General features: G+C 43.6%; 1 protein-coding gene across 13 annotated transcripts in view; it reads right to left on the bottom strand.

Moving 5' to 3' along the window:
* Nucleotides 1-10,977: 10,977 nt before the first annotated feature.
* The window catches only part of LOC123989345 (calcium/calmodulin-dependent protein kinase type II subunit beta), a 93,145-nt gene continuing 91,383 nt past the window's right edge, over nt 10,978-12,739 (bottom strand). For all 13 annotated transcript variants that reach the window (XM_046290289.1, XM_046290283.1, XM_046290285.1 and 10 more), the window contains 3 exons: nt 12,215-12,290; nt 11,725-11,819; nt 10,978-11,483 (listed from right to left, as the gene is read on the bottom strand). In XM_046290289.1, the coding sequence (XP_046146245.1) occupies nt 11,248-11,483; nt 11,725-11,819; nt 12,215-12,290 (407 nt within the window). In that variant the 3' untranslated portion in view covers nt 10,978-11,247. The remainder of the gene's footprint in view (nt 11,484-11,724; nt 11,820-12,214; nt 12,291-12,739) is intronic.

Raw genomic sequence — 12,739 nt, 5'->3', positions numbered from 1 at the left:
GACAGAAAACAAGCTGCATTGCCCCCTAATCTGATAGCAGTAATGAGATGGTAAATGCCTAGTCTCCTTTATGGCTCAACTCAGGTGCCTACATTGTTACGCTCGTCGTCGGATGATAAATGACCGGACCAAGGTGCAGGTGGTAGGCGTACATTCTCTCTTTATTTGAAAACGTAATACCGGGAAAAACCAACCGAACGTCAAGCTAGTCATGCGAGCTAGTCATGCATAAAGCAACAAAGACAAGATCCCACAAAACCCAAAAGGAAACTGACAATTTATATCTGATTCCCAATCAGAGTCAACGATAGACAGCTGCCTCCGATTGGGAATCAAACACACCAACATAGAAACAGAAAACCTAGAATGCCCACCCTAATCACACCCTGACCTAACCAAATAGAGAAATAAAAAGGCTCTCTAAGGTCAGGGCGTGGGGAGATGCACTGGATGCCTGGTGCATGGAGCAGGCACCGAATACACTGGGCAGCGGAGGCGCACTGGAGATCTCGAGTGTAGAGCTGGCACAACCCGTCCTGGCTGGATGCCCACTTCCGCCCGGCAAATGCGGGGGGCTGCCACAGAGCTATGACCGTAGCATTATGACCACAGTGTAATGTTATGACTTTAGCGTAGAGTTATGACTATAGCGTAGCGTTATAACTATAGCGTAGCATTGACTGTAGCATAGAGTTATGACTGTAGCGTAGCGTTATGACTGTAGCGTAGAGCTATGACTGTAGCGTAACGTTATGACTATAGCGTAGCATTATGACTGTAGCGTAGCGTTATGACTGTAGCATAGAGTTATGACTGTAGCATTATGACCATAGTGTAGCATTATGACTGTAGCGTAGCGTTATGACTGTAGCGTAGCGTTATGACTGTAGTGTAGAGCTATGACTGTAGCGTAACGTTATAACTATAGCGTAGCATTATGACTGTAGCGTAGCGTTATGACTGTAGTGTAGAGCTATGACTATAGCGTAGTGTTATGACTATAGCGTAGCGTTATGACTGTAGTGTAACGTTATGACTGTAGCGTAACGTTATGACTATAGCGTAGCGTTATGACTGTAGCGTAACGTTATGACTATAGCGTAGCGTTATGACTGTAGCGTAGCGTTATGACTGTAGTGTAGAGCTATGACTATAGCGTAGCGTTATGACTGTAGCGTAGCGTTATGACTGTAGCATAGCGTTATGACTGTAGCGTAACGTTATGACTGTAGCCCAACATTATGACTGTAGCGTAACGTTATGACTGTAGCCCAACATTATGACTGTAGCGTAACGTTATGACTGTAGCGTAGCATTATGACTGTAGCGTAACGTTATGACTGTAGCCCAACGTTATGACTGTAGCGTAGCGTTATGACTGTAGCGTAACGTTATGACTGTAGCGTAGAGCTATGACCAGTGTAACGTTATGACTGTAGCGTAACGTTATGACTGTAGCGTAACGTTATGACTGTAGTGTAGAGCTATGACTGTAGCGTAACGTTATGATTCTAGTGTAGCGCTATTACTGTAGCGTAATGTTATGACTGTAGCGTAGAGCTATGACCAGTGTAACGTTATGACTGTAGCGTAACGTTATGACTGTAGCGTAACGTTATGACTGTAGTGTAGAGCTAAGACTGTAGCGTAACGTTATGACTCTAGTGTAGCGCTATTACTGTAGCGTAATGTTATGACTGAAGCGTAGAGCTATGACTGCAGCGTAACGTTATGACTGTAGCGTAGCGTTATGACTGTAGCGTAGCATTATGACTGTAGCGTAACGTTATGACTGTAGCCCAACGTTATGACTGTAGCGTAGCGTTATGACTGTAGCGTAATGTTATGACTGTAGCGTAGAGCTATGACCAGTGTAACGTTATGACTGTAGCGTAACGTTATGACTGTAGCGTAACGTTATGACTGTAGCGTAGAGCTATGACTGTAGCGTAACGTTATGACTCTAGTGTAGCGCTATTACTGTAGCGTAATGTTATGACTGAAGCGTAGAGCTATGACTGCAGCGTAACGTTATGACTGTAGCGTAGCGTTATGACTGTAGCGTAGCGTTATGACTGTAGCGTAATGTTATGACTGAAGCGTAGAGCTATGACTGCAGCGTAACGTTATGACTGTAGCATAATGTTATGACTGTAGTGTAGTGTTATGACTGTAGCGTAATGTTATGACTGTAGTGTAGCGCTATTACTGTAGCGTAACGTTATGACTGTAGCGTAACGTTATGACTGTAGCGTTATGACTATAGCGTAGCGTTATGACTATAGCGTAGCATTATGACTGTAGCATAGAGTTATGACTGTAGCATTATGACCATAGTTCCTTCAGGGAACAGTAGTTAGTCAGAACACTGCGTTCCCTTTCAGTCAGTCAACTTCGGTATAACATAATATGGGGAAATATATTAACGCCCCAAGCCGACCCCAATGGATACTAAATGAAAACGTCCCATGACAGACCACCCAGATCTGACCCCGCCAGATGCGGCTGTCTGGGTATTGTGCACACGGCACTCGGCTTTGTGACTTTCCCCCGTCCCAGCCGTAAGAATCCCGTGGGCCTCTCTATCTGAGAGTGTAGTCTTAGGGACACAGTCAACCAGTACGTAGGGAATTGGTGACAGTTTGGAATCAGGCTGCAGCAGTATGGGGGCTAGTGGAGCAAGAGGAATTATAGGATCCTGGGTATAGTAGTCTAGGAGGTGTGTCCATACCTCCAGCTGGAGCTCAACAATAACAGTTTTGAGCCACACAGAACCAAAGGGCTGAAGAGAACTCATTGACTCTAACACCACATAGGCTATCTATCTGTACATTCCATGTCATCACTCTTTTTTGAACTCTGTAACCCTTTCAGTGCACACTCACATGCACGCATACGCATATGCAGACAGTACACACACCCACATGCACACACACACACACACACACACACACACACACACACACACACACACACACACACACACACACACACACACACACACACACACACACACACACACACACACACACACACACACACACACACACACACACACACACACACATTCACTGCCTTCCCTATCGTTTGTGTGAATGTCACTAAAATAGCGTGCTGACAATGACGGGTTGTTTTACGTGAAGACCTTGTGAGAAAGCAAGGTGGCACAATAAGACCAGTCCCCAACGTCATCATGATATTGTCAGACCTTTCAACCCCCAGTCCCCCATGCAGTTAACCCTACATGGGGTGGGGAAACACACATTTACATTACATTTAAGTCATTTAGCAGACGCTCTTATCCAGAGCGACTTACAAATTGGACACACATTTCCATGTGGAACGTTCTGACAGATTGCATGATGGCATCAATGTGGGAATTCCAGAAGAGAATTTCAGAAAATAACCCTTATGTTTGATTCTCTTATCTCTAGCATGTACATGGATACTATGGAATATTAGTGTTTTATAAATGTGGGATCTTAATTTGATCACTCTTTCGTTGCTGAGAATTTACCTACACCACAGGAAATGTATATTAGCTCTGTGATTTACATACATTTACTGAAAACCCACACGAACACACAGTTATATTAACAGCATCAGACTGTTAAACAGCCACCACTAACATTGAGTGGCTGCTGCCAACACACTGACTCAACTCCAGCCACTTTAATAATGGGAATTGATGGAAATTGATGTAAAAATATATCACTAGCATTGCCTTTAAACAATGGAACTTAATATAATGTTTACATAACCTACATTACTCATCTCATATGTATATGTATATACTGTACTATATATCATCTACTGCATCTTTATGTAATACATGTATCACTAGCCACTTTAAACTATGCCACTTTTATTATTATTATTATATATATTTTTTGAATTTTACCCCTTTTTCTCCCCAATTTCGTGGTATCCAATTGATGTAGTAGCTACTATCTTGTCTCATCGTTACAACTCCCATACGGGCTCGGAAGAGACACAACTCAACCAAGCCGCACTGCTTCTTAACACAGTGCGCATCCAACCCGGAAGCCAGCCACACCAATGTGTCGGAGGAAACACCGTGCACCTGGCCACCTTGGCTAGCGCACACTGCGCCCAGCCCGCCACAGGAGTCGCTGGTGCGCGATGAGACAAGGACACACCTACCAACCAAGCCCTCCCAAACCCTGGCGACGCTAGGCCAATTGTGTGTCGCCCCACGGCGAACCCAGGGACTCTGATGGCACAGCTGGCGCTGCAGTACAGCGCCCTTAACCACTGCGCCACCCGGGAGGCCCCCTAAACAATGCCACTTTGTTTACATACCCTACATTACTCATCTCATATGTATATACTGTACTCGATACCATCTACTGCATCTTGACTATGCCGTTCTGTACCATCACTCATTCATATATATTTATGTACATATTCTTTATCCCTTTACACTTGTGTGTATAAGGTTGTAGTTGTGGAATTGTTAGGTTAGATTACTTGTTGGATATTACTGCATTGTCGGAACTAGAAGCACAAGCATTTCGCTACACTCGCATTAACATCTGTTAACCATGTGTATGTGACAAATACATTTGATTTGATTTTGTTCATTGCACTTTTCATGTAGCATACTTTTGACCAGCTAACAGCCTAACCACCAATCAAGCAACATTATGGCAATATAGGTCAAATTAAGATCCGACATCTGTATGTGTACCGTAAGAGATCATTACCTAGAGATTACCAAGGCAGGAAGAAGGAGTGATTAGGTAACAGTATGTGTAGAGATTGTCACGCCTTGGTCTTAGTATTTTGTGTTTTCTTTAATTATTTGTTCAGGCCAGGGTGTGACATGGGTTTATTGTATTTTCGTATTGGGGTTTGTAGTATTTGGGATCGCGGCTGAGTAGGAGTGTTGTATAGGCTTGGCTGCCTGAGGCGGTTCTCAATCAGAGTCAGGTGATTCTTGTTGTCTCTGATTGGGAACCGTATTTAGGTAGCCTGGGTTTCACTTTGTATTTCGTGGGTGATTGTTCCTGTCTCTGTGTAGTGTTCACCAGATAGGCTGTAATTAGTTTTCACGTTCCGTTTGTTGTTTTGTATTTGTATAAGTTATTTCATGTATCGCGATTCATTCATTAAAGAACATGAGTAACAACCACGCTGCATTTCGGTCCGACTCTCTTTCGACAAACGAAGAACGCCGTTACACGTAGTGGTAATCAATTGGGTATGGTCAGGTTCCTCCCACTAAACTCTGGCTGGCATTCACTGTTCCATTCCAGTTGATGAGATGTGAGCATGTGATATTACAAACCTACACACACACGCACGCACGCACGCACGCACGCACGCACGCACGCACGCACGCACGCACGCACACGCACGCACACACACACACACACACACACACACACACACACACACACACACACACACACACACACACACACACACACACACACACACACACACACACACTCTCTCTGTGTAGTACACATAGAACACACATTGTGGTACGCTCATGCATGAACACACCCTCACACAAATGCACACACATGCGCATACCTCTCTCAGTTGTAGAGTGATAGCGTTAGAGAGGTTTACGGGGAACTTTGTCCCTGGTTGAGAAACTGTTAGAGGAATTTAGTTCCTATGTGTTCATTAACCAATTAAATTAAAACACTCTGTCCGTTTATAAGAATTTGTAAGGTTCTTATTTAATGTACATAAAATAGACAGAGACCAGTCATTAACATTAACCAATAGCAGTTATTCTCGAGAACTCTGCTCATAATACCATGTACATTGGTTTATATATCTCACATTTCATCATAAATGTCCCTCCTCCTCTCAGATACAATGGCAATATAGTTCACAAGCCTTCTCACATTGTCTGCCACCTGTTAATTAAACAATCTACTACAAGCCCAAGGTCTCTCCCCTCCCTGGGTGGGGACAGAATGTCCTGTAAGGAACTCAGTGTTCCAGTCGGTCTGACGATAGCTCCATTAGTTTCTAACAAGGAACAGAAAGTCCTTGTTAGAATTCTTGACTAAAACTACACACATTCTATTCAGTGTTATGATTATAATAAGATCCATACAGTGACAGGGTAGTATTCTGTTTAGTTACAGTTCTACGTTAAATGTATACATCATTTAGTCATATAAGTCCCACAACAGAAACAAAGGCAGATGTTTCCTGGTCTGTCCTTATCTTATCCACTAATGATATACTGTATCTGTCAGCACACACAGTGACACACACATGTTGATAAGCCTGGCCCTAGGTTGCAGCCAATTGTGCTTATTCTGCTCCCAATAGGAGTCAACTGTGTGTGTGTGTGTGTGTGTGTGTGTGTGTGTGTGTGTGTGTGTGTGTGTGTGTGTGTGTGTGTGTGTGTGTGTGTGTGTGTGTGTGTGTGTGTGTGTGTGTGTGTGTGTGTGTGTGTGTGTGTGTGTGTGTGTGTGTGTGCGAGCGTGTGTCAGCTGGAAGGAACAAGATATAATAGACATACAGAGAGACACAGCTGGCATTGACAGGAGTTCTCTTTATTGGTAACATATTGATAACACCTCAACACTGTTACACAACACAAGGAATGCTCACTGGAAGAACAGAATTCATCGTCATATTGGATTCATGTTTACAAAGTCATCTTGTGAAAGTGCGGGAATATCCTAATGGATCTCTAGCCCATCGCCTTAGCCACTCGGCCACGACAACTAGTGTGTGTGAAAGTGAAAGTGGATGATATGATGGCAAGCCCTGGTTGACTCTCAGAGGAGAGTTAAAGCGAAGGTTAGGACTAACAGCAACCAGAGTGTGCGAAGATGAACACAAACACAGTCTTAATTTCACCAATGGCCGTGTGAGGTAATGCCACCTCTCTGAGTGACCTCATTCTGACGTTGTTTGGCCTGATTAGCACTGGTCCTGTTGCTGAGACTACACAGGGGGAGGACTGCCAGGAATACATGCAGTGCGTGAGCCTGTGTGTGACTGAGGCCTGAAAAATATAATCTTTAGTTGAAACAAAGCGACACCCTGCCTCTGTTCCTTCTGCCTTTGTTTTGGTAAAATACTGAGGGATGGACCTGGAGAAATGTAACCACTCTCAAACTCACAGACAGAGACCTGGATGCAAGGACTGATCATCCACGATTTCAAAATTATAGTTTCGACCATGTTTTGAGGCTTTACATTGTTTGTTTACATTGTTTACAAACATGGGAGTAAAACAAGCTTATATGTTGGGTTCTGATGGGGTAAGACAGTTGAACTAAGCTCATATAAGTTATATTATTCAACAATCAATGGGTTTACATAATTTACTAATTTCTAAGTAAAAAATGGCTGTAACAATTAAGGACTCTAGTTTTAAAGTGTGTGTATGCCAGGGCAAGTCTTAGGGACAAGCTCTAATTTTCAACCCAACATGTAAGGTGCTCAGCCCAAATTTTCAAACAAACATTGTAGATGTAAGGTGCTCAGCCCAAATTTTCCACCCAACATTGTAGATGGTAGGTGCTCAGCCCTAATTTTCAACCCAACATTGTAGATGTAAGGTGCTCAGCCCAAATTTTCCACCCAACATTGTAGATGGTAGGTGCTCAGCCCTAATTTTCAACCCAACATTGTAGATGTAAGGTGCTCAGCCCAAATTTTCCACCCAACATTGTAGATGGTAGGTGCTCAGCCCTAATTTTTAACCCAACGTTGTAGATGGAAGGTGCTCAGCCCTAATTTTCAACCCAACATTGTAGATGGAAGGTGCTCAGCCCTAATTTTCAACCCAACATTGTAGATGGAAGGTGCTCAGCCCTAATTTTCAACCCAACATTGTAGATGGAAGGTGCTCAGCCCTAATTTTCAACCCGACATGGAAGGTGCTCAGCCCTAACTTTCAACCCGACATGGAAGGTGCTCAGCCCTAATTTTCAACCCAACATTGTAGATGGGAGGTGCTCAGCCCTAATTTTCAACCCAACATGGAAGGTGCTCAGCCCTAATTTTCAACCCGACATGGAAGGTGCTCAGCCCTAATTTTCAACCCGACATGGAAGGTGCTCAGCCCTAATTTTCAACCCGACATGGAAGGTGCTCAGCCCTAATTTTCAACCCAACATGGAAGGTGCTCAGCCCTAATTTTCAACCCGACATGGAAGGTGCTGTGCTTCAGTGTGTATGGTGACTCCCCCTAGAGTTCAAGATATGTAACTTTTAAATGACAGAAATCGTCACCATATGATGCGTTTTGTATGATGAAAAATGCATCATACGGTGATGATTTCTGTACTTTGAAAGTTACATATCTTGAAAACGTCATTGCTGACAAGCAAAACTTTTTGGGACGATGTCAACAATGGACTAATGACAGTTTTTGTGTGGAATTGTCTTTTAAGTGCACTGAGAGACAGCAAGGCAAGTCAACAGGGAGGGAGGGAGGGAGGGACACATAATACTGGTACACACCCTGTGGACCAGTGACCTCATTTATCAAATGTTCTTAGTTATTATATAACATTATTATAGAACATTTCTGTGATCATACAATTGTACAATAATTTCTTACAATATGATGACATTCTGTTTATATAATGTATACACTTATAAATAAAGTTGGTCACAAAAAAATATAAATATATATAATTCACAAAACTTCATGCAAAATCTATGTAAATTGCATATTTTGATGACATTGTTGATGTGGATTCTGTCATACACGATTCACGATCAGATGTTTACATACAAACATTTTATAAATGAGGCCCCTGGATATATAGGTACTATATCTGTTTACAATGAAACCATATGAAACACTTTTAGTGACCTGCCCACTCGGCCTCAGCAGTAGAGCCTGTTCAAAAGCATGTTTTACAATCATCATCACCGTCATCATCATCATCATCATCATCATCAGTATACACTCTCCAGACAAAAATAATTGTATGCACATTCCAAAGTTAGGAAAAGTTAGTTGGACATAGGAGGTCATAGTTCACCAGCATTCAGTAAAAAATCCAGACAACGAACAATAACACCAATTTTATCGTCATGTTTCCATTTTCATGCAAATAAATGCAGTATAGTCACCACAATGAAACTGTAGTTGTACAATACAGTGTGTAATCATTTCAAATGTATTGTTGTATCATCGGTGACTGTATGCAATGCTCAACACATAGAGAATCAAGTATAAGAACAACAATATACAACGGTCATGCTGTATCGACTTGGCTCATCTTCTCTCCCCGAAGGGGAAGGGGGAGGGGTGGTGGTGCATATAGTTCATCATCAGAGGGTAGGCTGTTTCCATACTTTAAACTGTCGCAAAAACACACAACTGCACTAATCCTGTTGGCTTATACAATGTGTATTCATTCAGTTCATACGCCAGGCAGGAAGCAGCCTTAAGCATAACTTCAACTTTGCGCAAGTACGCAACTGGGAAAACAGACGTTACTTGCATAGCGAAACTAAAACAGAAATCAAAATTAATCCCCGCAATTTTAACACAACGCCATTTTGCTTAGTTAATTGTGTTATTGGGTTGTGTAAGGTATGAATTAGACTTTACTGGAGGAGCACAGCTCAACTAACACTCACTGGGAAATAACACTGGAGAAGTCATGCTTGTCTTTAACAAGAGGAACAAACCCCTTTAAAGAGAATCAACTGGACCATTAAAGACATTGTACACTTTCATTATAACAACAACAACTTACTTGCATCAATAATAATAATAACAACAACAATAGTAGTAGTAATAGTAATAATACAAACAATAACAGAGTAATAAACTTGATTTAAACTGTAGATCCTATATGTATCTGTGCCGTGGGGTGGGTCTACAGCAGAGGGAGAGTACTGGACTGAAGGTTTGAGTGTGTTGCCATTTGTATTGGATGATATGGTTGCAGTACTAGTCGTTGTGTGTGTGTGTGTGTGTGTGTGTGTGTGTGTGTGTGTGTGTGTGTGTGTGTGTGTGTGTGTGTGTGTGTGTGTGTGTGTGTGTGTGTGTGTGTGTGTGTGTGTGTGTGTGTGTGTGTGTGTGTGTGTGTGTGTGTGTGTGTGTGTGTGTGTGTGTGTGTCCAGGAGGAGTTGAGGCTGTGTGTTGTTAAGTTGCAGTAGTGTGCACTGGTCAGTAAGGAGAGCTGTAGCAATGGAGGGAGGGGGGACAGGCTCTCCATCTCCCCTGTCTCTCTCTCACTCTCCATCTCTCTCCATCCTCCCTCACCTCTCTCTCTCCATCGCTTTCTATCCCCCCTCACCTCTCTCTCTCTCCATCCTCCCTCACCTCCCTCTCTCACTCTCCATCTCTCTCCATCTTCCTTTCCTCTCCTCTCTCCCCATCCTCCTTTCCTCTCTCTCTCCATCCTCCTTTCCTCTCTCTCTCTCCATCTCTCTCCATCCTCCTTTCCTCTCTCTCTCTCCATCTCTCTCCATCCTCCTTTCCTCTCTCTCTCCATCCTCCTCTCTCTCTCTATCTCTCTCCATCTTCCTCTCCATCCCTCTCCCTCTCTCTCTCTCCATCCCTCTCACTCTCCATCTCTCTCTCCATCCTCCTTTCCTCTCTCCATCCTCCTCTCCTCTCTCTCTCCCTCTCCTCTCTCTCCATCACTCTCCCTCTCACTCCCCATCCTCCTTCCTCTCTCTCACTCTCCAACTCTCTCTCTCTCCATCCTCCTTTCCTCTCTCCATCCTCCTCTCCTCTCTCTCTTCATCCTCCTTTCCTGTCTCTCTCTCTCTCCATCCTCATTTTCTCTCTCTCTCTATCCCTCTCACTCTCCATCCTCCTTTCCTCTCTCCATCCTCCTCTCTCTCTCTCTCTCTCTCTCTCTCATCCTCCTTTCCTGTCTCTCTCTATCTCTCCATCCTCCTTTCCTGTCTCTCTCTATCTCTCCATCCTCCTTTCCTCTCTCCATCCTCCTCTCTCTCTCTCTCTCTCTCTCTCTCTCTCTCTCTCTCTCTCTCTCTCTCTCTCTCTCTCTCTCTCTCTCCATCCTCCTTTCCTGTCTCTCTCTATCTCTCCATCCTCCTTTCCTGTCTCTCTCTATCTCTCTCTCTCTCTCTCTCAAAAAAAAACATTCTAGGTTTAACAGCAACTCTGGAAACAATAACTGTCAAGCTCTGAAGTGTGTGTGTGTGTGTGTGTGTGTGTGTGTAGCTGTGGGTGTGTGTGTAGCTGTGGGTGTGCGTGTGAATGAATGAGTGTGTGTGTTAGTAACAGTGAGTGTGTGTACCAGTTCACTGCTGCAGCGGTGCGGCCGGTGCTCCAGAGCAGTGGAAGTGAACATTCTGCCACTTGCTCTCTCGGCGATGCCACACCCTCGTCTCCTCTGATTGGCTGGAGCATGGGCGGCCAGTGCCGTCGACGAATTGCGTGAGGCGTATGTAGGCGATGCAGGCGGCGTCTTCACCAATCAGGTGGACGTGAGGGTTGAGGATTGTGGTATGGATGGGCTTACTGTTCTTAGACAGGACTGAGAAAGGAGAGAACAGATTATGGTTGTATAATAGTCGTGTAATGGTTATTTTAAGGTTGTGTAGTGGTTTTCTTAAGCCTGTGTAATCGTTGTGTAATGGTTGTTTAGTAGTCTTAAGGTTGTGTTATAGTTGTGTAATGGTTGTCTTAATGTTGTGCTATAGTTGTGTAATGGATTTGTCTTGGTTGTGATAGAGTTGTGTAGTGATTTTCTTAACGTTGTGTAATGGTTGTCTTACGGTTGTCGAAGTAGAACCGGTGGAAGTCCATGCCCTCCACTAGGTTCCCCAGGGCCTCTGGCTCAAATGACGTCAGACATGGGTCACAGATCTTCCTGTTGAAAACACACAACACAACACTTTACAACATATTGTGTGACTACACAACAAATACAACAGGCTCAACACAACACATTGTTTCACAACACATCATCAGAGCTCAGACTAAAAGAGTAACCAAAGAATCTCAGTTTAGAACCTCTGTAGTTGTAGCGAGATAGTGAGGTGCATGCTGGGAGTTGTAGTGTTATGGTGATTTGAGTTGCAGGCTATCATCCCTGCTACAATATTTAGAGTATAAAGGTGAGTGCAGTTTAGCAGAGGTCAAATGTCACCTGTAGTTTTAGGGTAAAATTAGGCGCAGACTAGGAGTTTTAGTGTTATGGTGAGGGGCAGGCTGGGAGTTACAGTACTCTGGTGAGGTGCAGGCTGAGAGTTGTAGTGTACTCACGCATAGGCCTCAAAGTCTCCATTGTTGACAGCTTCAATCAGCTGCTCAGTGATCTTGATAATCTCCTGTTTTCGCACTGCAGGGGGAACCAATAACAGAGTGAACATGGGTTGGGAACAATAAAATGGTTTTGCCACAAATTTCGCAGAGCAAGATTCCCAAAGGCAGGAACGTCGACTCCAATTTTGCTGCAGCAGCTCTCACTTCAGGAGCTCAGGGCACGCCCCCGGCCCAGCATGCATTTGTAGTCTACTTGTATGCTGCTAGAGCCACTTGCTTTAGCTACTGTCATAGAGTTCACTAAATATTTTCATAAAGAAACTGATAAAAAACACAGGTGCAAAATCAAGGTGACTTACAAGAGAGGGAGTGTCGTGATGTGGTGTCCACAACTAAATAATCATTGTGGAATCTCTAAGGCCACATCTGAAATGTATGATGGTGTACTTACTACGTGCACATGCTAAAAGAAGGGAACGAGGCTAGCTAAGTGTGTCATTGTAGCAAAGTATTTATAAACCAAAA

Source organism: Oncorhynchus gorbuscha, linkage group LG11 (assembly GCF_021184085.1).
Source record: "Oncorhynchus gorbuscha isolate QuinsamMale2020 ecotype Even-year linkage group LG11, OgorEven_v1.0, whole genome shotgun sequence".
Taxonomy (NCBI): domain Eukaryota; kingdom Metazoa; phylum Chordata; class Actinopteri; order Salmoniformes; family Salmonidae; genus Oncorhynchus; species Oncorhynchus gorbuscha.
This window is presented reverse-complemented; position numbering and strand designations above follow the sequence as displayed.